Genomic DNA, 24626 nt, shown 5'->3' on the forward strand with positions numbered 1-24626 from the left:
TATAGAGTTAGTTATAGTCTACACAAAATATAGAGTTATAGTCTACACATAATAAACAGCACAATAAAAACTTTGTCAGTCTTCAGTGTTGCAGCACGACATTAAAGTTAAAGCTAATCCCTGAGAAAGTCTGTGTTTTCTTGTTGCTATGGATGTCACCGAGCTACAACACAACACAAACCGCCTGCATTAATTCACTAATCCCTGATAATCTGTTAATAATCACACAACCTCTGGTGTCTCACACGCTCTGGGTTTGACATAAGGGAAGAAATGATAGCGTACAGAACGATGTATTATTCACGCTCACAGTAAAAGTATTAATAATGTGATGAAAGAAACATTTTGTCAAACGAAGTCCTGATCTAATGGACAGAAAAAGTCCAACTGTTAAAATAGCTGCATTCCATCAGCGGAGTAACTCCACATAACTCCAGCTTGTGTTTACATTACTGAGCAGTAAAGAATGTCCTCCCTCTCTCTATCTGTCTCTCTCTCTCCCTCTCTCTGTGTCTCTCTCTCTCTGTCTCTCTCTCTGTGTCTCTCTCTCCCTCTCTCTGTGTCTCTCTCTCTCCCTCTCTCTCTCTCTCTCTCCCTCTTTATCCCTCTCTCTCTCCCTCTCTCTCTCTCAACATGTATACAGAAAGGCCAGTAGTTAACAGGCTCTAACTCTGAGACACCATGTGCACGTTATGAAAGCCATGTTTTCCTGCTCTGCATTTAGGGAACACAATTGTGAAATTCCTTCATGTGTTTTTTTGCCCCAGGACACTGAACAAATCTGCACATGCAGAAAGAAGAGGAACTGAGAGGAAGATCCAGAAATTAGGGCCACTCCCTCTGTCCTTCCTCTAGGGAGGGGATTCGTCGGATCTGAGACATATGCGGGAAGTGGAGGCGCTGTGCGAGAAACACAAAGGTTGCCTTTCAGCTCCAACAGGATCTGAAACCAAACCCCTCCGCCCACCCTCCTGCCTCAGCCTCCTCCACCTTCCTGTCCCCTCCATCTGTAAACCCACTTCCTCTCAAAAAAAAAAAAAAATGAATGATTTGGAACAGTAATCTGAATATTTCTCGTCTCTGTTGCTAAATTTAGTGAACATTAATATTTCGTATGGTTTTATAGGAGCACAGATGGAGTGAGGAGGTTTAAGGAACAGCTTTCTGCTGCATTCTGTCCATTTTTAGGCCCAAAGAGGAGGGAAGAGACGTCTCGTAATAAGCACACAGTAAAACGTCACTGAGGAAGAATTGGTCAGTTTCAGTGAGTAAATTCCAGGCAAACACTGAGTTCTTTTTAGAATTGGTTCATCTGTAATATTTACTGAGAACTCAACATATAACCTGTAATAAATCAGCTTCATGACACTACATTAAACACAGAGTGACATATTAAACATTAAGCTATTAAAATAAACTGAAGTAAAGGCACTAAAGTAAACGCAGGGCTGTTTGAGTGTCAGGACAATCTGAAGGTCATTTCAGAAGGTCACTTCATCTCTTTGGGTGTTATCTGGCATTTCCTGGGATTTCCAGCACATGATCTTCTAAAACTACGGGAACGCAGTGAAGATGTGTGAGATCTTGTCCTGAGAGACCAAACAGAATCATACTGAAGCCGTGGAGCAGTTTGAACCTCACTTACAGCTTTTATAAAACATGCCACTTGTTGTGCCAGAGGACAAACTAATAAAAAAAGTGATGATGCTGATGTGAGCTGGTGTGGAGAAGTAGCAGTGCTGTGAAGGCTAGAACTTCCTCTTTCGGGGCTGCTGCTGTAAATGCAAACAGAGGAGGAAATTAAAACTGCTCTCCGGTGAAAGGAAGTGAAACTGTTCCCTTGTGGCTTAAAAAAAGAAGCTCGAACCCAGCCTACATTTTAGTGAGGCCTCATAGTAAGGTGGAGACAGAGCACTGATGCCACCTTCATCATTAGTCCTGATGACTTTATGAGTCTTTTATGAAAATGTTTGATTATAGATTTGTCAAATAAATAATAAGTGATAGTGTTCTGGGTGTTAAGTGTTAATGGAGGAAACATTCCAGTAAAGCTGTGTGTGTGTGTTTGTATTTGTATGTGTATTTGTGTGTTTGTGTATGTGTGTTTGTGTGTGTGTATGTGTATGTGTGTTTGTGTATGTGTGTTTGTGTGTGTGTGTTTGTGTGTGTGTGTTTGTGTATGTGTGTTTGTGTATGTGTGTTTGTGTGTATGTGTGTGTATATGTGTGTGTGTTTGTGTATGTGTGTTTGTGTGTGTGTGTATGTGTGTTTGTGTATGTGTGTTTGTGTGTGTGTATATATGTGTGTGTGTTTGTGTGTGTGTGTTTGTGTATGTGTGTTTGTGTGTGTGTGTGTGTATGTGTGTTTGTGTATGTGTTTGTGTATGTGTTTGTGTGTGTGTTTGTGTGTGTATGTGTGTGTGTGTGTGTGTGTGTATATGTGTGTGTGTGTGTTTGTGTGTGTGTGTATGTGTGTTTGTGTGTGTATGTGTTTGTATGTGTATGTGTGTTTGTGTATGTGTGTTTGTGTATGTGTGTTTGTGTGTATGCGTGTATATGTGTGTGTGTTTGTGTATGTGTGTTTGTGTGTGTGTGTATGTGTGTTTGTGTATGTGTTTGTGTGTGTGTGTGTGTTTGTGTGTGTGTGTATGTGTGTATGTGTTTGTATGTGTATGTGTTTGTGTGTGTGTGTTTGTGTGTGTGTGTGTGTGTATATGTGTGTGTGTGTGTTTGTGTGTTTGTGTGTGTGTGTTTGTGTATGTGTGTTTGTGTATGTGTGTTTGTGTGTGTGTGTGTGTATGTGTGTTTGTGTATGTGTTTGTGTATGTGTTTGTGTGTGTGTTTGTGTGTGTATGTGTGTGTGTGTGTGTGTATGTGTGTGTGTGTGTTTGTGTGTGTGTGTATGTGTGTTTGTGTGTGTATGTGTTTGTATGTGTATGTGTGTTTGTGTATGTGTGTTTGTGTATGTGTGTTTGTGTGTATGCGTGTATATGTGTGTGTGTTTGTGTATGTGTGTTTGTGTGTGTGTGTATGTGTGTTTGTGTATGTGTTTGTGTGTGTGTGTGTGTTTGTGTGTGTGTGTGTGTGTATGTGTTTGTATGTGTATGTGTTTGTGTGTGTGTGTTTGTGTATGTGTGTTTGTGTATGTGTGTTTGTGTGTGTATGTGTGTGTATATGTGTGTGTGTTTGTGTGTGTGTGTGTATGTGTGTTTGTGTATGTGTGTGTGTGTGTGTGTGTGTGTGTGAGACCCCGTGCAAGATTTGCTAAAGATGAAAGAACAATTAAATGTTTTAAAATACTTTCAAACTTGAAACAAGACCTTAAAGTATCTATGAAGAGACGATCGTATCAAACACACGTCATTGTCACATTTTCCATCAGCTTAATAAAACTGAGTAGGAGTTCGTATCAAGCGTTAGTTATATCTATACACTATAGTTTATAGTTTATTAGTTTCATCCCTAGACCTGTGTGTCCTGTGTGTGAACCTTCATCTCAGCTTCAAACCTTCCGCTTGTGCACCACACACCACCAGAGCAGCATGTTGTAAGGTTCTGAAAGCTATTCAGAAGTTTGCATGCCTAGTAACAGTTGCTAGGCTACGAATGGCCAATTTCTGCTCATGAGAGAAGTTTTAGTGAAAAAACAGGTTGATTATAGCTCTCAGCATTTCAACCTGCCAATCACGTGAAATGTCACTGGGTGAACTACTGACACTGGGGCTGAACACCATCTGATCGGTTCCTCTTAAAGTTCAGGTGACTGAAGTGAAATAAACACACGGTTAGTTAGTCAAATTACACAAGAAGCAGTAGATGCTGCCAGTGACTACCTGAAGAGAACATCACAACATCAGAGGAGAGCACTAGCACTAGCAGAGGCAGTGATGATCTTATCTTATCTGAAGCAGAATTGCTTCTATAAGTAATACTTGGATCAGTGCAGCAGTGCTGTGGGTGTCATTCTGTCTCACAGCTCTGAACCTGAGCTCAGGTGTGTCTGTGTGGGTTTCTTCAGGGTTCTACAGGTTTAGACAGTAGATGGATTGAAGGTGTGAATGAGTGTGTGATGACTGCCATCAAATCCAGTGTTCATCAGATCCACCTCCACCCTGACCAAGAGAAAGTGCTTACTGAAGATCATTTGTTCTTAAATAAAAAACTTCACACTATTGTAAATGAATCCACAAAGCAAACTGACTACAAAGTTTTTGAAGTCTTGATTTTGTGGTGCAGTTTTTCACTTTTATGAATAAGACTGTGCTGTCCTCTTGTGGTAGATACAGCTCACTACTTTAAAATACACAACAAAGTTCACAAGAAAGCTTCAACAACTGTGTCATTATTCATTCATCCAGCCATCTGCAGTTACACTTTATCCTTGTCAGGAGAATTCACCCATCACAGGGGACCACACACACCTACTCCTTCACTCCAACAGGGACGTCATCTGAGCAAATCCGCACAGTTGCCTGTTTAAGACAGCGGAGGAAACTCGCACGAACACCAGGAGAACATCCACAACTCCACACAGACAGCAAGCCTCAGGATGGAGCCGGGAATCTGGGAGCTGTAAGGTGCTAGTGTGAAGAAACTTCCGTCATCACAGTAACGTTGATCTGTAGTGTAAAGTTGGTCATCAGTAATGTAACGTTGGTCATCAGTAGTGTAACGTTGGTCATCAGTAGTGTAACGTTGGTCATCAGTAATGTAACGTTGGTCATCAGTACTGTAACGTTGGTCATCAGTAATGTAACGTTGGTCATCAGTAGTGTAACGTTGGTCATCAGTAGTGTAACGTTGGTCATCAGTAATGTAACGTTGGTCATCAGTAGTGTAACGCTGGTCATCAGTAGTGTAACGTTGGTCATCAGTAATGTAACGTTGGTCATCAGTAATGTAACGTTGGTCATCAGTAGTGTAACGTTGGTCATCGGTAATGTAACGTTGGTCATCGGTAATGTAACGTTGGTCATCGGTAATGTAACCTTGGTCATAGGTAATGTAACGTTGGTCATCAGTAGTGTAACGTTGGTCATCAGTAGTGTAACGTTGGTCATCAGTAATGTAACGTTGGTCATCAGTACTGTAACGTTGGTCATCAGTAGTGTAACGTTGGTCATCAGTAGTGTAACGTTGGTCATCAGTAGTGTAACGTTGGTCATCATTAATGTAACGTTGGTCATCAGTAATGTAACGTTGGTCATCAGTAGTGTAACGTTGGTCATCAGTAGTGTAACGTTGGTCATCATTAATGTAACGTTGGTCATCAGTAATGTAACGTTGGTCATCAGTAGTGTAACGTTGGTCATCAGTAATGTAACGTTGGTCATCAGTAATGTAACGTTGGTCATCAGTAGTGTAACGTTGGTCATCAGTAATGTAACGTTGGTCATCAGTAGTGTAACGTTGGTCATCATTAATGTAACGTTGGTCATCAGTAATGTAACGTTGGTCATCAGTAGTGTAACGTTGGTCATCAGTAATGTAACGTTGGTCATCAGTAGTGTAACGTTGGTCATCAGTAGTGTAACGTTGGTCATCAGTAATGTAACGTTGGTCATCAGTAATGTAACGTTGGTCATCAGCAATGTAACGTTGGTCATCAGCAATGTAACGTTGGTCATCAGCAGTGTAACGTTGGTCATCAGTAATGTAACGTTGGTCATCAGTAGTGTAACGTTGGTCATAGGTAATGTAACGTTGGTCATCAGTAATGTAACGTTGGTCATCAGTAATGTAACGTTGGTCATCAGTAATGTAACGTTGGTCATAGGTAATGTAACGTTGGTCATCAGTAGTGTAACGTTGGTCATCAGTAGTGTAACGTTGGTCATCAGTAATGTAACGTTGGTCATCAGTAGTGTAACGTTGGTCATCAGTAATGTAACGTTGGTCATCAGTAATGTAACGTTGGTCATCAGTAATGTAACGTTGGTCATCATTAATGTAACGTTGGTCATCAGTAATGTAACGTTGGTCATCAGTAGTGTAACGTTGGTCATCAGTAATGTAACGTTGGTCATCAGTAATGTAACGTTGGTCATCAGTAATGTAACGTTGGTCATCAGTAGTGTAACGTTGGTCATCAGTAATGTAACGTTGGTCATCAGTAGTGTAACGTTGGTCATCATTAATGTAACGTTGGTCATCAGTAATGTAACGTTGGTCATCAGTAGTGTAACGTTGGTCATCAGTAATGTAACGTTGGTCATCAGTAATGTAACGTTGGTCATCAGTAATGTAACGTTGGTCATCAGTAGTGTAACGTTGGTCATCAGTAATGTAACGTTGGTCATCAGTAATGTAACGTTGGTCATCAGCAATGTAACGTTGGTCATCAGCAATGTAACGTTGGTCATCAGCAATGTAACGTTGGTCATCAGCAGTGTAACGTTGGTCATCAGTAATGTAACGTTGGTCATCAGTAGTGTAACGTTGGTCATCAGTAATGTAACGTTGGTCATCAGTAATGTAACGTTGGTCATAGGTAATGTAACGTTGGTCATCAGTAGTGTAACGTTGGTCATCAGTAGTGTAACGTTGGTCATCAGTAATGTAACGTTGGTCATCAGTAATGTAACGTTGGTCATCAGTAATGTAACGTTGGTCATCAGTAGTGTAACGTTGGTCATCAGTAATGTAACGTTGGTCATCAGTAATGTAACGTTGGTCATCAGTAATGTAACGTTGGTCATCAGTAGTGTAACGTTGGTCATCAGTAATGTAACGTTGGTCATCAGTAGTGTAACGTTGGTCATCAGTAGTGTAACGTTGGTCATCAGTAGTGTAACGTTGGTCATCAGTAGTGTAACGTTGGTCAGAAAGTGCTTACTGAAGATCATTTGTTCTTAAATAAAAAACTTCACACTATTGTAAATGAATCCACAAAGCAAACTGACTACAAAGTTTTTGAAGTCTTGATTTTGTGGTGCAGTTTTTCACTTTTATGAATAAGACTGTGCTGTCCTCTTGTGGTAGATACAGCTCACTACTTTAAAATACACAACAAAGTTCACAAGAAAGCTTCAACAACTGTGTCATTATTCATTCATCCAGCCATCTGCAGTTACACTTTATCCTTGTCAGGAGAATTCACCCATCACAGGGGACCACACACACCTACTCCTTCACTCCAACAGGGACGTCATCTGAGCAAATCCGCACAGTTGCCTGTTTAAGACAGCGGAGGAAACTCGCACGAACACCAGGAGAACATCCACAACTCCACACAGACAGCAAGCCTCAGGATGGAGCCGGGAATCTGGGAGCTGTAAGGTGCTAGTGTGAAGAAACTTCCGTCATCACAGTAACGTTGATCTGTAGTGTAAAGTTGGTCATCAGTAATGTAACGTTGGTCATCAGTAGTGTAACGTTGGTCATCAGTAGTGTAACGTTGGTCATCAGCAGTGTAACGTTGGTCATCAGTAGTGTAACGTTGGTCATCAGTAATGTAACGTTGGTCATCAGTAATGTAACGTTGGTCATCAGTAGTGTAACGTTGGTCATCAGTAATGTAACGTTGGTCATCAGTAATGTAACGTTGGTCATCAGTAGTGTAACGTTGGTCATCAGTAGTGTAACGTTGGTCATCAGCAATGTAACGTTGGTCATCAGCAATGTAACGTTGGTCATCAGCAGTGTAACGTTGGTCATCAGTAATGTAACGTTGGTCATCAGTAATGTAACGTTGGTCATCAGTAATGTAACGTTGGTCATCAGTAATGTAACGTTGGTCATCAGTAGTGTAACGTTGGTCATCAGTAATGTAACGTTGGTCATCAGTAATGTAACGTTGGTCATCAGTAATGTAACGTTGGTCATCAGTAATGTAACGTTGGTCATCATTAACTACTGATGACCAACGTTACACTACTGATGACCAACGTTACATTAATGATGACCAACGTTACATTACTGATGACCAACGTTACACTACTTATGACCAACGTTACACTACTTATGACCAACGTTACATTACTGATGACCAACGTTACACTACTGATGACCAACGTTACACTACTGATGACCAACGTTACACTACTGATGACCAACGTTACATTAATGATGACCAACGTTACATTACTGATGACCAACGTTACACTACTTATGACCAACGTTACACTACTTATGACCAACGTTACATTACTGATGACCAACGTTACACTACTGATGACCAACGTTACACTACTGATGACCAACGTTACATTACTGATGACCAACGTTACATTACTGATGACCAAGGTTACACTACTGATGACCAACGTTACATTACTGATGACCAACGTTACACTACTGATGACCAACGTTACATTACTGATGACCAACGTTACACTACTGATGACCAACGTTACACTACTGATGACCAACGTTACATTACTGATGACCAACGTTACATTAATGATGACCAACGTTACATTACTGATGACCAACGTTACACTACTGATGACCAACGTTACACTACTGATGACCAACGTTACATTACTGATGACCAACGTTACATTAATGATGACCAACGTTACATTACTGATGACCAACGTTACACTACTTATGACCAACGTTACATTACTGATGACCAACGTTACACTACTGATGACCAACGTTACATTACTGATGACCAACGTTACACTACTGATGACCAACGTTACACTACTGATGACCAACGTTACATTACTGATGACCAACGTTACATTAATGATGACCAACGTTACATTACTGATGACCAACGTTACACTACTGATGACCAACGTTACATTACTGATGACCAACGATACATTACTGATGACCAACGTTACATTACTGATGACCAACGTTACATTACTGATGACCAACGTTACACTACTTATGACCAACGTTACACTACTGATGACCAACGTTACATTACTGATGACCAACGTTACACTACTGATGACCAACGTTACACTACTGATGACCAACGTTACATTACTGATGACCAACGTTACATTAATGATGACCAACGTTACATTACTGATGACCAACGTTACACTACTGATGACCAACGTTACATTAATGATGACCAACGTTACATTACTGATGACCAACGTTACATTAATGATGACCAACGTTACATTACTGATGACCAACGTTACACTACTGATGACCAACGTTACACTACTGATGACCAACGTTACATTACTGATGACCAACGTTACACTACTGATGACCAACGTTACATTACTGATGACCAACGTTACATTAATGATGACCAACGTTACATTAATGATGACCAACGTTACATTACTGATGACCAACGTTACACTACTGATGACCAACGTTACACTACTGATGACCAACGTTACATTAATGATGACCAACGTTACATTAATTAATTCCAAAATAATCAAATCAGTCAATAATCAGTTCCTCCAAGAGTCACATATGTAAAGACCACACTTAGTATTTTACACCACAGTCAGTAGATATCACAAACCTAAACACTGCATGCTGATTCTTCTCACGGGGACTTTTGATGGACTGGATGAGACTCCACACACCTCTCATCTGTGAGGAACTCAGACTTTATACAGGGATTATTATGTTTTACAGAGAAAATTATTTTGGTACTTTTTGCTATACAGTACTGAAAGGTCTCCACCCCCAACTCTCTCTCTCTCTCTCACACACACACACACACACACGACTCTGAGAGATTCCATTGTATCCGCGAGGCTGGAGAGCATATGTTTGACCTGAAGTCTTGGTGAATGCTGCCATCTGCTCAGGATTCCACATGATCTGTGTCCTGTGTGAGAATGCAACCGGCCTTTGTGCAGACTTACTAGGCATGTGGGAGAATCTTCCTGGTGTACAATAGTGAACAGTGGAGCCGTTTAACCCTTTTGCTGTCCCACCTTTCTGAAAAGCCCAAGCCTTAGTAAAGGAATTGTTTCTCCGGACAAGTCGGTGATGAACTGAATCTGTTGCTTGTTACTGAACAGGACAAAATTTCTGAGAATTCAATTTCAGCTCTGAGTTTTTGTGGTCTGTTTGAGACGCTACCTCGTGTTTTGCAGAAAAAAGTTGTTACTTAATCAGTTAAATTTTGGGTAAGAGTGTGACGTATGAGCCCTGAAACTGCATGTTGGGGAACTGTGAGACACGTGCTGGGAAACAGCTGCATTTATTTTGTGGTTACAAGCAGAAAGAATTGGAACTTCAAATGTTCAGATGCATCACCGCACAGATCAGTGAGAAGAAGTAGGATGGAGAGAAAAACTCTGACACAAAAGCTCCATCATTTCCATGCAAGATTAGATTGGCCACCAGCACAACCCCCAACACTGCATGAAGAATAACAAAAGACATCCACATCAACCTCACAGAAGGGTGTCGCTCCGGCTCTGAGCCAAGACACACCATTAAAATCCTCAAAAACAACCAACAACACACTCGCCTGGGAACGCACAGAAAACAAAAGGTTTGATTAAATATTAAATACATTCTGCACTTTATGATACACAAAAAAAAGTAACTCGAGAGCTCAGAATCCTTGTAAAAAGTTTTATTTTCAGTACAAAACTGGAGAGAAAAAAAAATATATTAACACAAAACATGAAACATTTTCTATAAATACAATAAAATAAATATAAAAAAAAAAAAAAAAAAAATCAAGCTGCTGGAGATTGATCAACTCTACATAGAACATGGAAGCCTTGAGAACCTTAAGAACCATGTTCAAAAAAAAAGAGAAAAAAAAACAAAAAAAAAAAAATATCACTCGAGTCTTACACAAATACATCTAAATCACATCAGAGCTAACGAGCTTTAAAAAATATATACACGAATTACGATACTGCCTTTAGTCTGGAAATAAATGACGTGAGAAGAACAACGCTTTAATAAATGTTCTGCTGCTCAAACGGTATTCAGAGGAACACAAACTAACTACAGCACTTTGAAGGAGAAACACATCCTTCTGCACAGACAACAGACCAGAGTTTCAGTCTACGAACATTCATACAAAAAAATAGTTAAGAGTCAAAAATTCTTTGGCATTTTTTTTTTAAATATAATCTTTTTATCCGGCAACCAATTTAAATACCGATCTCGCCTGGTGTTTCACTTCGAACACACAACTCAACAGCACTCTGAAAAGAGAGTCACAGATTTAAAAAAAAAAAAAAAAAAAAAAGTCCTCCACTTCTTTCTTTATGGCACCACATGTAGAATTCTTCACAGCGAGCTCACATACAGAGTCAAGTACATGTTGTATAAATCTGTGATCAGGAGCGAGAACCAGGATTCTGGCTCTAAAGGAAGAAACTGAAGCTGCCTTCAGTGCAGAAGCCATCAGGGACAGACAACTGGCTGAAGATTGGCAGCCTCTTGGCAGCGCTGTCCTGAGTCGAAGACAGATCCGAGCCACTCAGGCTGCTGGCCGAGCTGCTGCAGCGTCCTTCGTGGTCAGAAAGCGAGGTGAGCGACAGACTCCGTGTGCCCAGTGAGGCACTGAAACTCTGGTCAGGTGCACTAGGTGGCATCTGAGAGGGTGAGGTAGTAGGAGTGGGCTCGCCGCTGGAGCAGCCAGAGTCATGTGACGGCTGGAACTCCGGGAACGCCATGGCCAGGAGGTCGGAGATGGTGTCCGAAGAAGGTGGTGGCGAGGCAGGCGGCATGCCGAGGAAGGACGAGTGAGAAAAGGGAGGATCGAGTAGTGTGGGGTTAGAAGGAAAGCCAGCGAAGCTAAAGCTCTGCTTCAGGCGAGGGGGACGCTGGGTACTCGTGGGAAAAGAGGGCTGTTGAGGGCGAAGGTGGGCATCGTCATCGTTGTTGTGCACAAAGTGGCAGCGGATACCGTACGGGCAGAAACCGATGGAATGGAACGTGCGACACGGTTCAGTCTTGTACTTGGGGTGGCGGTTGATGCCGCGTAGCTCCTCTGCTCCGTGAGCAAACTGGCACTTGCTCCCATATTTGCACGTGCCTCTTTCTGTAAAGGTGCGACACAGTTCAGTCTTGTAACGTGAAGAAGTGGAGCTGGAAGATTCGCAGGAGCCGGAGAACGACGCAGAGCTTAACACCAACCCCGGCTTCTCACATGCCCAGCCGAGACCTCCGGTGTCACCCTCCACCATACTGACGGCACGGTCTGACCAGAAGCTGGTTTTGTTCCATCGCGATGACAGAGAGAGTTCTTTGGCTTGTGCCCAGTGGTCAGAAGGAATGGAGCCAGGCTTTTGATATCTGACAGCTGATGGATGTGCAGAAGTCCCACCCAAGTCTAGTTTTAACAGTTGCTGTAAACAAAGAAAGAAAATATACATTAATGTATAAAAAAAGCTGGTTAAAAAAAAAAGATACGGCCTTTAATGGCTTAAAAAATCATTTTATATCAATACACAGTTTGGAAGTCTGGTTGAGGCGTGTGTGCAGTTTATAACCAGTATAAACTTAATACAGTTAAACAGGCAAACATTTAATAAGTATCGCTTTAGTTCAGTTTAATGTGAAATATCTGTGTGTGTATGTGTGTGTGTGTGTGTGCGCATGAGTGTGTGTGTATGCATGCATGTGTGTATGAGTGTGTATGCGTGTGAGTGTGTATGCATGCATGCGTGTGAGTGTGTATGCATGCATGCGTGTGAGTGTGTATGCATGCATGCGTGTGAGTGTGTATGCATGCATGCGTGTGAGTGTGTATGCATGCATGCGTGTGAGTGTGTATGCATGCATGCGTGTGAGTGTGTATGCATGCATGCGTGTGAGTGTGTATGCATGCATGCGTGTGAGTGTGTATGCATGCGTGCGTGTGAGTGTGTATGCATGCGTGCGTGTGAGTGTGTATGCATGCGTGTGAGTGTGTATGCATGCGTGTGAGTGTGTATGCATGCGTGCGAGTGTGTATGCATGCGTGCGAGTGTGTATGCATGCGTGCGAGTGTGTATGCATGCGTGTGAGTGTGTATGCATGCGTGTGAGTGTGTGTGTGTGTATGAGTGTGTGTGTTCAAGCTGTGACTCTTTAGTTGTTTACATTTAAACTTAACTGCAGGTTTAATCTGATGCTTAATAATGAAAGTAAACAGATTTTACAGTGCAGTAAAATACACACAGCAGACTGCATTTAGTGCCCTTTATACTTTATAAAGTGGTTTAATTCTCTTCAGGACTGAGAGCTTGTGATCCATCTCAGTGCACATCAACACATTAACACTCTAACATTAACACATTAACACACAAACACACTAACACACTAACATTAACACACAAACACACTAACATTAACACACAAACACACTAACATTAACACACAAACACACTAACATTAACACACTAACATTAACACACTAACATTAACACACTAACATTAACACACTAACATTAACACACTAACATTAACACATTAACACACTAACATTAACACACAAACACACTAACACACTAACATTAACACACAAACACACTAACATTAACACACTAACATTAACACACTAACACACTAACATTAACACACTAACATTAACACACTAACATTAACACACTAACATTAACACACTAACACACTAACATTAACACACTAACACACTAACATTAACACACTAACACACTAACATTAACACACTAACATTAACACATTAACACACTAACACAGATCATGGGGTCACCAGAACACAAAACACCTTTAAACACTGCTGATAAAGTTAGTGCACTTGTTTAAAGACGTTCAGCTGCACGCACACGTGTGTGTGTTTCATTAGAGAAACGTGAACCGACTCTGAGTCACAAACACACAGAAAACTGCACGAGACAAACAGAGATTTTACCTTAAACATGACGTCATCTTTGTCAATAACCTGATTAAAGGCGTAAGACGGCATGATCTCTGAGCCCGAGGCAATGAGGTGTCCCTTCTGTATGGTGTGTTTTATTCTCTCTCTCTCTCTCTCTCTCTCTCTCTCTCTCTCTCTCTCTCTCTCTCTCTCTCTCTCTGGCCTCAAAACTTACTCCAGCTCTGACACCAACACGTAGTTTTAAGCTCGTGCGCTCTCACACAGCCACGCCTCCAAAAAGAACGGGGTTCGTTCCAAATGACTGAGTAGGGCACTAAATAGGGCACTGAATAGGGCACTGAATAGGGCACTGAGTAGGGCACTAAATAGGGCACTGAATAGGGCACTAAATAGGGCACTGAGTAGGGCACTAAATAGGGCACTGATTAGGGCACTAAATAGGGCACTGAGTAGATCACTGAGTAGGGCATTAAATAGGGCACTGAGTAGGGAACTAAATAGGGCACTAAATAGGGCACTGAGTAGGGCACTAAATAGGGCACTGAGTAGATCACTGAGTAGGGCATTAAATAGGGCACTGAGTAGGGAACTAAATAGGGCACTAAATAGGGCACTGAGTAGGGCATTAAATAGGGCACTGAGTAGATCACTGAGTAGGGCATTAAATAGGGCACTGAGTAGGGAACTAAATAGGGCACTAAATAGGGCACTGAGTAGGGCATTAAATAGGGCACTGAGTAGATCACTGAGTAGGGCATTAAATAGGGCACTGAGTAGGGAACTAAATAGGGCACTAAATAGGGCACTGAGTAGGGCACTAAATAGGGCACTGAGTAGATCACTGAGTAGGGCATTAAATAGGGCACTGAGTAGGAGTCAAACTGGTTAATGTCTATAAAAGCAGTAATAAGTGTTAAGTTGTGTCTCTGATGTCAGTCACTCAGCCCCTAAATCAGTCATTATTATTATTATTATTATTATTATTATTATTATTATTATTATTATTTATTATAATGAAAGCATGTTCTCGACTCTGTGCTTACAGCAGTTTTGTTTATCTTTCTTTATAAATTCTGGCCCTATGTGTCTGTGTGCTGCTTGATCAGAATCAGATAATTCAGCTCCTGAGCACTAGTGAGCCACGCTGTCAGACCCCAGAGCCGAGGACACCACAGAGCGTCTTTGATACAACCAGCTGAAGGTGTTGAAAGTTTCACCGACTGGTTAAAAGGCTGACATTAAAGGCACTTTATATCCCTCATCATGGTGACAGCAGACAGAGTCACGGTGGTCCCACTGAGACAGGAGACAAGGTTGTCTCTGAGTGTCCACACCACTGACTGAGTGAAGCACCAGGTACACATGGACACATGGAGGAGTCACTTTAATGCAGAGAAAATTACGAGTTATACCTTACCTAAAGTCATTATTTATTCTCTCTCTCACACACACATACACACACACACACACACACAAATACACACTCACTCACTCACACACACACACACACACACACACACACACACAAATAAACACTCACTCACACACTCACACTCACTCACATACACACACTCACACACACAAATACACACACACACACACATACACACTCACTCACACACACACACACACAAATACACACACACACACATACACACACACATAAATACACACACACATACACACATACACTCACACACACACACTCACACAAATACACACTCACACACACACACACACACACACAAATACATACACACACACAAATACACACACACACACACATACACACTCACTCACACACATACACACACATACACACACACACATAAATACACACACACATACACTCACACACACACTCACACAAATACACACTCACACACACACACACACACACACACACACACACAAATACACACACACTTACACACACACAGGAGACTGTAATTTTACCCTCTAGCTCTAAAGTGCTCCACACTAACAAGGTTCCCTCCATTGTTCCCAAAACCAGACAAAAGCAAGAGGGTTAGTCCGGGCCAAGATGTCAGCTTACCAAGAACATGTTGAAACATAAGGGTTGTTGTTTTTGTGGAGCAGCTAAACCATGTCCAGTCCACCTTCTAAACCTCTGTAACTTGATCTCAAATGTGGATGTGTTTAAATGAGGAAAAACTTAACACTGCAAACGAAAAACAATAAATGTCTTAACAGCGATGATCTTTAACAGCTTACTTATATGTTGTGGGATTTCTTTAACAGCCTGAGAAACTGAAGCCACAGAATTTTAGGTGGATTTAACTACGTCACTGCTTTCACAGTGTGATGGTCAAAATCTCACACAGCCGAGTAAGCGATGTGCACGTATTATATTTATTTGATTCTTGGTTGCTTTTTATCCCGTAGAAAAGCCGTAGCTCACAGACCACATGACAGACCACATGACAGACCACATGACAGATAAAGTAACTTTCAGAATGGAGTTTGTTTTGGGTAGAGGAACATGACTGCATTACTTCACTAACATCACACTAACCAGACAAGTGAGGGCAGAGTGTGTGGTTATGGTGGAGGAGGAAGGGGTGAGTTTGTGTGTGTGTATGTTGGGGGCATGGGAGAGCTCTGCCTCCTTCTCCACTGATTGAGCAAAAGGGTATTAGAGCATAATGAGTAAAAAGTTCTTGAACTAACAAAAAGGCACCCACCCCCCCACCCCCCACCTGAGGGTGAGTGCTCAGGGGTTTTTTAGTTAGAAAGGGGATGGAGGGCGTATGGGGTAGATAGGGGGGTTGTTTAGGAAAGAGCAAAGATGGCTGAAGGCCCTCTGCTCTAATCCTTAATCACAACAGTGTCATGGGGCAAAGAGGAATGCTGCCCTAAAATACACCCCCACTCCCAAAATCACTCATCCTAAATGGCTGTGCAGACAAACCCCAGAGAGCCTGTCACTCTTTTATGTGCACGTGGGTGTTTAGGAATGACTGTCAGGCCAACATTAAGATCTTTAAAAGGATCCAGAATTATGGATCATTGTCCTGTTAGGAGACATGTCATAAACTGCCAGTCACACTACGTGATGTTCGGTTCACGCTGCTCCGTCTTTCTCAACATCTCAATGAGACAATATGATCAAGTGCCTTCACACACCATCTGAAGCCATTCACACGTCCAGCACTCTGGCATTCCACCGCAAATGATCTGTAAACCTACAGAGTATCACGTCAATCAACTTGTAATGCTTACTGCAGCTGCACGGTCTGGGGATTGCTGCACGAAACCACTTCCGGAAGTTAGGTTTTAAAACCCTGACCCTCTTCTGCGTGCAGTGGTGTGGGAGCTGCTGATCTCGGTGCCATAACACAACATGAAAAGGATATTTCACACTCCACTCACACAACTGTTCTTATGCTAATCAAGAGTGCAGGGAACCGGTGTAAGAAAGGCACATGTGTGAAGGGACAATAGGCTTTTCACCAGCCATTATACACCCTGTATCTAGAGTTTTAAAAAAGGAAGATGATTCATGTAGACGGTGACTTTTAGTGACCTGAATTGTCGTATCAGTCAGTCTTCTGTTCCATGCTGATATGATGTTCCAGTAACGTTCTTAGTAAAACATATTTTTAGTAAAAATTATGGAAAAATTCAACGTCTCACCAAGAAAGTGGATTTCCTGTCCATCTGAAAATCACCCACAATCCATTAGTCACAACAGCGTGCTCTGTTCAAGCTCCTCGGTTTCCTGCCCTCAGATATTTTAATATCACTGTTGAAAACTTCAGCAAATCAAATCAAATGTGATCGCTGCTATTCCTCAGCCACAGAGATGTTCATCTGCTCAGGTACTGAATGTACAAAAAAAAAAAAAGAAACCAACAATTTACATGTGACATATTTTGTGAAAAGATCCCACAGAAGATGTTTCTGGTTTAATCAGAGCTCCACATTCAGACACTGCTTCAGGTTTCCATACAACACGTGTTTAACACTTTTATACCAGAACATTTGGAAGCTTTACTTTTTTTGCTTGTTTTTAAAAAAGTTAATTGTACTTGTTTTTTTTTTTAGAATTTAATTTCTTAATCAATGACAATAAAAAAAGACCATGGTCATTTTTTAGCACAGACGTGTTAATATTAAGTGTTACCTGTTAATTCCAGGCTCTAATACGACAGTGGAGGAGGGAAATGATGTCATTATAGCGTGTAGCTGCTGTATCTGAACTGTACTTATAGACTTTTTACTGCAAGCTTACAATAAATTTATTGTTTTATTAGCCACCAGGTCTCTATATTAATTTACTAGAATAATTAACCACTGTCCCTGTGTTCCACCAGGAGGCGCTGTGTCCCCCTCAGCACCAGCCTTGTCTTTACTGCAGTGAAATGTACAGTGTTTAAACTTCTGGTGTGGAGCAGAAGCATCAATCGTACAGGTCCTGACACAGCTAGGAGCTGGAGATGCAGCCACACTTAAACAAGTCAAAACGATCTGTACTGACAAGGTAAACCTTCCACATTGTTATGCCTTTGCCTGGGGTTAAGTGCCTAAGTGTGTGTGTTTGTGTTGGAAGATTGAGAGCGTGTGTTTAGGAGATAGGGGCCAGAAGTCCAACTCCTAGGGGCAACAGGTGTCCAGTTACCTTAAAGGAAACAAAGCGTCCAAAGACCACAGCAAGTTCTCACAGAACAACCGTGTGGGTGAGACGAAGACGTTACCGTAGCCTACTGTAACGCTACAGAGAAACCTTCATTAACACCACAGTAAATAAACTCAACACGTGTCACGTCAGCGAGTGTTTGTGTGGCTGTAATTAAACAAAATGTACAACATGAAAACTTGGATTAAAATAAACCATAAAATCAAATCAGTTTCCAAGCATTTTATAAAATAAACAAATAATTATTTAACCATGTTAATGACCTACGCTACGGTGATTAGCCGAGGACTGACATAATATAATGATGGGTTTATTGATAATCATATTCCTTTTTTTACAGACTGAATTGACTAAATATAGCCAGAGGAATTCAACCAGTGGAATTCTTTATTTATTTATATATTTCTTTTTTTTTTTTTTTATTTAATTTAAATTTAAAGCCCCACGGGACATTTATTAGGGTCCAATCTCATCCAGGATCGTACAGAGTTCCTTTAAAAGTCCGTTCCTTGCTGGCCCCATTTAAAGCTGGGTCTTTAATGGCTATTCGGAAACATGGAAATGTGTACTTATATGGGGTAAGTGGGGGGTAGGTAGGGTGTGTGTGGGGGTGGGGGGGTCTGTAGGGATGGGTGCAATACAATAGCAGGAATAAACCTCCACATCCCTCATCTCATGTGTGGAGTCTCACTGAGGGCGTATTTGAGTACTACAACATTTAATGCCCCACTTAATGCCTGGAGCTGCTTGGTACTAGCAGAACATCTGCTTGCTGTAAAGGAATGGAGAACTACCCCCACCACCATCCAACAACACACACACACACACACACACACACACACACACACACACACACACACAGAACTCACCCCCAACTTGTAGAGCTCTCTTCAAGCTCTCTTCCTTCACATCCACCAGGGCCATCCACTCTTAATAAACTTCAGAATCTTCTCTAATGAGATATGGGGGTCAGTCCTACAGATCTGGCTTCCAGTCTTGTCTGAGCAGCAGCATTGTTGTTTTTTTTCTCTCACTTGCTGAACAAAGCCAGCACAGCTTTCCTCCTGCAGACTCGCTCATAAAGGGTGGGTTTGAACTTTAGGGCAACTCTTTTGTGCCTGACTTAAAGAAAGATGGAGAAGAACAGAGACGTATGTTATAACTGATGCCATTACGTTTCCTGATAAAAGCTTTGTGAGTCTTTAGCACAAGAGAAAGTTTTATACAGTACTAGAGTGTTGGGGTTAAAAAAAAAACACACTCTCTGTCTCTTTTTATCAAAGGGACGGTGGGAATAATCCAAAAAAGTTCATTAATGGTAAAAGGAATCTTGCCAAATTTGGTTTATCTTAGTTCTCCTGGTGCAGTTTCCTTATTCAGAACAAGAGAACCACAAGCCTTAGGTGAGAAGTAAGGAGATCATCATCATTTTAATCATCATACACAGAACAAAACACCAGGTCACTACAAAAAAGAAACACACTGTCAGCAGAATAAGGAACAAAGACAAGGAAAACTTCACATTCAAGGGGTCCAGAATTTATTCCTGGTCATGGGGTCACTGTGATACATCGTGGAAGCAGAGAGAATTCACCTAAGACGGCACACACACACACACACACACACACACACACACCAGTCCACCACATGTAGCTGGTCAGTAGGAGAACTCTGGAGAACCTGGAGGGAACCCATGCATACAAGAGAAGCAAATTTATCCAGAGGATTTAAAAATGTTTAGATCTTAAAGCCATTAAATTAAATAGGTGCCAAGTTGACAATGTTTCTGAAATAAAAAGGAGCCTACAGTAGTCTACAGGGACAATATAAAGAAGTTTTGGTGATGAAACCAGAGAATTTCAGGAGAATTCAGGGAGAGTCCACCAGAAGACACGACGACGAGTCAGAAAGCAGGAATAATCAGATATTTACTGTCATGTATTTAACAATGTTAGTTCTCTCGTTTTCCAGCATGATTTATTATGAAACGTCTCTTCAGGATGTTTCCTCACCACTGCTTCACCTCACAGCAGCCTGGCCTGTAGATGACTTCTGACTCCAGACCAGGTCCAGGTTACTCAGCCTTATCATGGCCTTGTTTATTCCTGCTAAAGGAGACTTGCAGATAGTCTGGATATTGCTCTGATTTGTGACTCCTGAGGGGGAAGAAGCAGGTGGGGGCTGGGTGGACTTTTAGGGCAACACTTCATCCAAAACCTTTATTTGCCCCTCAGCGAGAGTGGAGGTGGAGGAGCTACGGCTGGACACATGTGGACATGTTTATGTGCTACTGCTGACTTCGCTCTCCACTTCTTCCCACTGTTTCCTATCTGCAGTAATGTCTATTGTTCTCAGTCTACACGTGGTCTACAAGCACTTTATATACTTTAAAAGAGTCTCAGCAAGGGACCAAATCTCACAGCTACTAAAATACAGCCACGTCAGAGTTTCACGTCCCTGCTGCATCATCTGTGAAACTCCTGAAATAGCAGGAGTTAGCAGTGCTAACCAAATGCTAGCAGAAGCAGAAACACAGCTGTAACTGCAACACTGCAAAACCTCATACACATGAGATAATCGCACAGCGCAGCAGAATCCTCAAATCTGACCTATGTTTCCTAGAATTTACTGTAATTCAAATAATTTAGGATTTTATTAAAATGTTATATTAATGTTCTCGTTATTATTCCTACAGTAACGACTCGTTCATAAGGACATGGAGTAAGATGATCATTAAGATACCTAAAGATTGTGTACAAGCTCCTTTAAATAAATAAAGAGAGTTTTATTGGCTCTAAGTTTGGACCTTTCTACTTTCTGCATGGTGAGATGAAGTGATGTGAAATCATAGCCGGCAGAACAAAGTCTCTGTGTTCTCTGCTGTAATTTAGTTCACAGATAGATCAGCGTCTCTTCCTTAGATCCAGCTGGGAACCATTAAAAACACAACTTGTGATTCAGTCAAGCTCCTCTGAGGACTGGAGACTCCTGGGTCATACCCAGCAGGTAATGCAGCAGGGTCACAGGTCACTACTCCCCCCTGCCCTCTGCCAGACCCTGCCGTTCTTACGCTCTCACTAACAGCGAGCCTGTTGATTCACTCAGAATCGGAGAAGGAACACAAAAGGTCGTGAGCTCCAGGATGAGTCGAGGAGAAGCACGAGAGAGCGAAGATGAGGCAAAAGGAGTGACGTGAGACTGTCCATCACTACACAAATGTCCTATTGCCACGGAGATGCCAAATGGGAGAGGGTGTGTGGGGGTGGTGTGTGTGTGTGTGTGTGTGTGCAGCGACTAAGGAGCTGAACAAAGACAGTTTTTTTTCCCCCCATGAAGTCCATTAGCCTGCAGTGGCAGTGACATAATGTGAGTCAGCTGCGAGACACTGAAGATAAAGAGAGACACACTAACGCTGTCCTTTCATGCAGAGGTCATGGATATCTTGAGAACTGGGACTAGAACATCTGACTTTATTATTTCTGCACATGTGATTTTCTGGGAAACTTTGAATGAAGTGAATAAATAGAGGATTTAATGTTATTACACACAGAGCCACGAGTCAAATGTTACAGAAGTGACGACTCAGGAGACTGAGCTTTATTAGAGCTCTCGCACAGTCCACTGCGAACAGACTCTACCTCTCCACATCCCTCTATAGTCTCTCTCTCTCTCTCTCCTTCTTTTAATCAAGAGCAGGCATTAACAGGGGAAGGGATTAGGTACAAGTCTTTGGTATTTCCCCAACTCCTTTTCAGATTCTTAATCCTTTCACTGGTTGCACAAAAGTCCACAGACATCCTGTATTCTCAGTCCACTCTCGCTCTCTAACAAAGACTGGCTCTTTTTTTTAAATGAGTGGCACATGAGAAGTTATTGTATCCCGCTCCGAGCTACGATGTTACCTGCCCGCCCTCCACACAGGTCCCTGGTCTCCATCTTTTCTGCCAAAAATCTCACAACTGATTATGAGAGGAACAAATGGAGCAAATCTGCCACACGTCCTCACTTAGCCTGCAGAAAATTGTTAAACATTTGTTGTTAAAGTTCTGCAGTTCTGTTCCATGGCTGTAGCGTAAACACGCCGGGGAGATCATTCAACAGAACGATCGAGATCAACAGATGGAGTCTGTCCTGCACAGCAGATAGCTGAGTGGGAAATGGAGCCTTCATCACTTCAGTATCAACATCAGCATGACCTCAGGCCTCAGCGGCACTGCACTGTGAGCTCCAAACATTAAGCACGGAGACACAAGTTCACAACTAGGAATTAAAGACAACATTTATTTAAAAAAAAAAACCAAAGCAGCTTTTTTTTAAACCCTCAATACGAAATAAAAAGTCACTTTCTGTGGAATAGATGCAGAGGAGACAGATAAAGTCCAGAACACAACTAGATCTAAACACACATTTACACACTGACACAATAATCTACACACTGCACACTTACAGTAAAGAGTGAACCGTCTGAAAGTGAAATAAAAAGAAACTGTGGGTTTGTGTTACTCGAGCTCCGGAGTACAGAACATCTGTACACTGTGGCAGTAAACGGAGCTGAAATCATTTCTCCTGTGGTTAGAAACCAAGAATCGACTTTTAAACTCAGCACCGCTCTACAACTGAAGGGTCAGAAATCTCACATCACACACAAACAAGAAGGAATAAATGATGGAACACATTTTTAATGCTATCTGAGACTCTATTGGTTTAATAAATAGTTTGTCATCATTTGTTTATTGTACGTTTTAGTAAACTGTCTCTGGGCTTCTGGACTGAGATGAACACAGCAGAAGGGATGAGATGTGAGCAGCTTCCTGCTCCTCCTGAGGCCTGAGAGTCATTTTCATTATTCTACAGTTCTGTATCTCTTGGTTCTGTTCTCCCTGAACCTCTCACAGCATCTGCTGGGATCTGCTGTAAACATCTTCTTAGTTGTAAACATCTCATCATTACATTCAGAGCAACCGGACAGAGGATCAGGGTTTCTGGATCACAACCTGAAATTTGCCTGAAAGTCAAAAATAAACAGAAACACAATGAAATACGATTCGAATCAAAGTACGAGTAATAATATTATAAATAATTTAATAATTTCTTTAGTAAATAATACTGAATAACTCGTAACATCTGGGTTACTGAACACAGTTTAAACAGTTTGTTATGATTATTCCAGAGAAACTTAGTGATGAATATTAATATGAAGCTCTTGAGTCTCTATATTATTATTAATATTAATACTAATATTATTCTCTATATTTATATATATTATAAACACATGAAGCTGATGCTCACATGATGGCATTAATGAAACCTCAGCAGTCACCACACCCTCCAAGCCCAGGTTAGACAAGGCTCCTCTAATTAAACCACACGTGTAAGCCAAATACTGAAGGGGAAAAACACTGTTATTAGGACTGACACGTCCTGCAGCTTTGTGCACTTTATTATGTTACACTTTGTGCACTTTATTATGTTACACTTTGTGCACTTTATTATGTTACACTTTGTGCACTTTATTATGTTACACTTTGTGCACTTTATTATGTTACACTTTGTGCACTTTATTATGTTACACTTTGTGCACTTTCCTTATGTTACACTTTGTGCACTTTATTATGTTACACTTTGTGCACTTTATTATGTTACACTTTGTGCACTTTATTATGTTACACTTTGTGCACTTTATTATGTTACACTTTGTGCACTTTATTATGTTACACTTTGTGCACTTTCCTTATGTTACACTTTGTGCACTTTATTATGTTACACTTTGTGCACTTTATTATGTTACACTTTGTGCACTTTATTATGTTACACTTTGTGCACTTTATGTTACACTTTGTGCACTTTATTATGTTAAACTTTGTGCACTTTCCTTATGTTACACTTTGTGCACTTTATTATGTTACACTTTGTGCACTTTCCTTATGTTACACTTTGTGTACTTTCCTTATGTTACACTTTGTGCACTTTCCTTATGTTACACTTTGTGCACTTTCCTTATGTTACACTTTGTGCACTTTATTATGTTACACTTTGTGCACTTTCCTTATGTTACACTTTGTGCACTTTCCTTATGTTACACTTTGTGCACTTTCCTTATGTTACACTTTGTGCACTTTATTATGTTACACTTTGTGCACTTTCCTTATGTTACACTTTGTGCACTTTCCTTATGTTACACTTTGTGCACTTTCCTTATGTTACACTTTGTGCACTTT

General features: G+C 41.2%; 2 protein-coding genes across 2 annotated transcripts in view; both read right to left on the reverse strand.

Annotated features, from left to right (window-relative positions):
* Positions 1-11134: 11134 nt before the first annotated feature.
* On the reverse strand, positions 11135-13929 carry zgc:114130 (uncharacterized protein LOC570332 homolog). The gene is made up of 2 exons (XM_060888239.1): positions 13782-13929; positions 11135-12256 (listed from the first exon to the last, which is right to left on the reverse strand). Exons 1-2 carry the CDS (start codon positions 13833-13835, stop codon positions 11270-11272), a joined length of 1041 nt encoding a protein of 346 aa, XP_060744222.1. The 5' UTR covers positions 13836-13929; the 3' UTR covers positions 11135-11269.
* An 8740-nt stretch (positions 13930-22669) lies between these two features.
* The window catches only part of trappc6bl (trafficking protein particle complex subunit 6B, like), a 5849-nt gene continuing 3892 nt past the window's right edge, over positions 22670-24626 (reverse strand). The window contains exons 6-7 of the mRNA XM_060887849.1: positions 23698-23791; positions 22670-23413 (exon numbers count right to left, since the gene is read on the reverse strand). Of these exons, the coding sequence (XP_060743832.1) occupies positions 23382-23413; positions 23698-23791 (126 nt within the window). The 3' untranslated portion in view covers positions 22670-23381. The remainder of the gene's footprint in view (positions 23414-23697; positions 23792-24626) is intronic.

The sequence above is a fragment of the Tachysurus vachellii genome, chromosome 15 (assembly GCF_030014155.1).
Source record: "Tachysurus vachellii isolate PV-2020 chromosome 15, HZAU_Pvac_v1, whole genome shotgun sequence".
Taxonomy (NCBI): domain Eukaryota; kingdom Metazoa; phylum Chordata; class Actinopteri; order Siluriformes; family Bagridae; genus Tachysurus; species Tachysurus vachellii.

Excerpts from the sequence above, each read along its gene's own strand:
- zgc:114130 (XM_060888239.1), bottom strand. The coding sequence starts at position 13,835 with ATGCCGTCTTACGCCTTTAATCAGGTTATTGACAAAGATGACGTCATG. Across the intron at positions 12,257-13,781 it reads AAGATGACGTCATGTTTAAG|CAACTGTTAAAACTAGACTT; the intron begins GTAAAATCTCTG and ends CTTTGTTTACAG.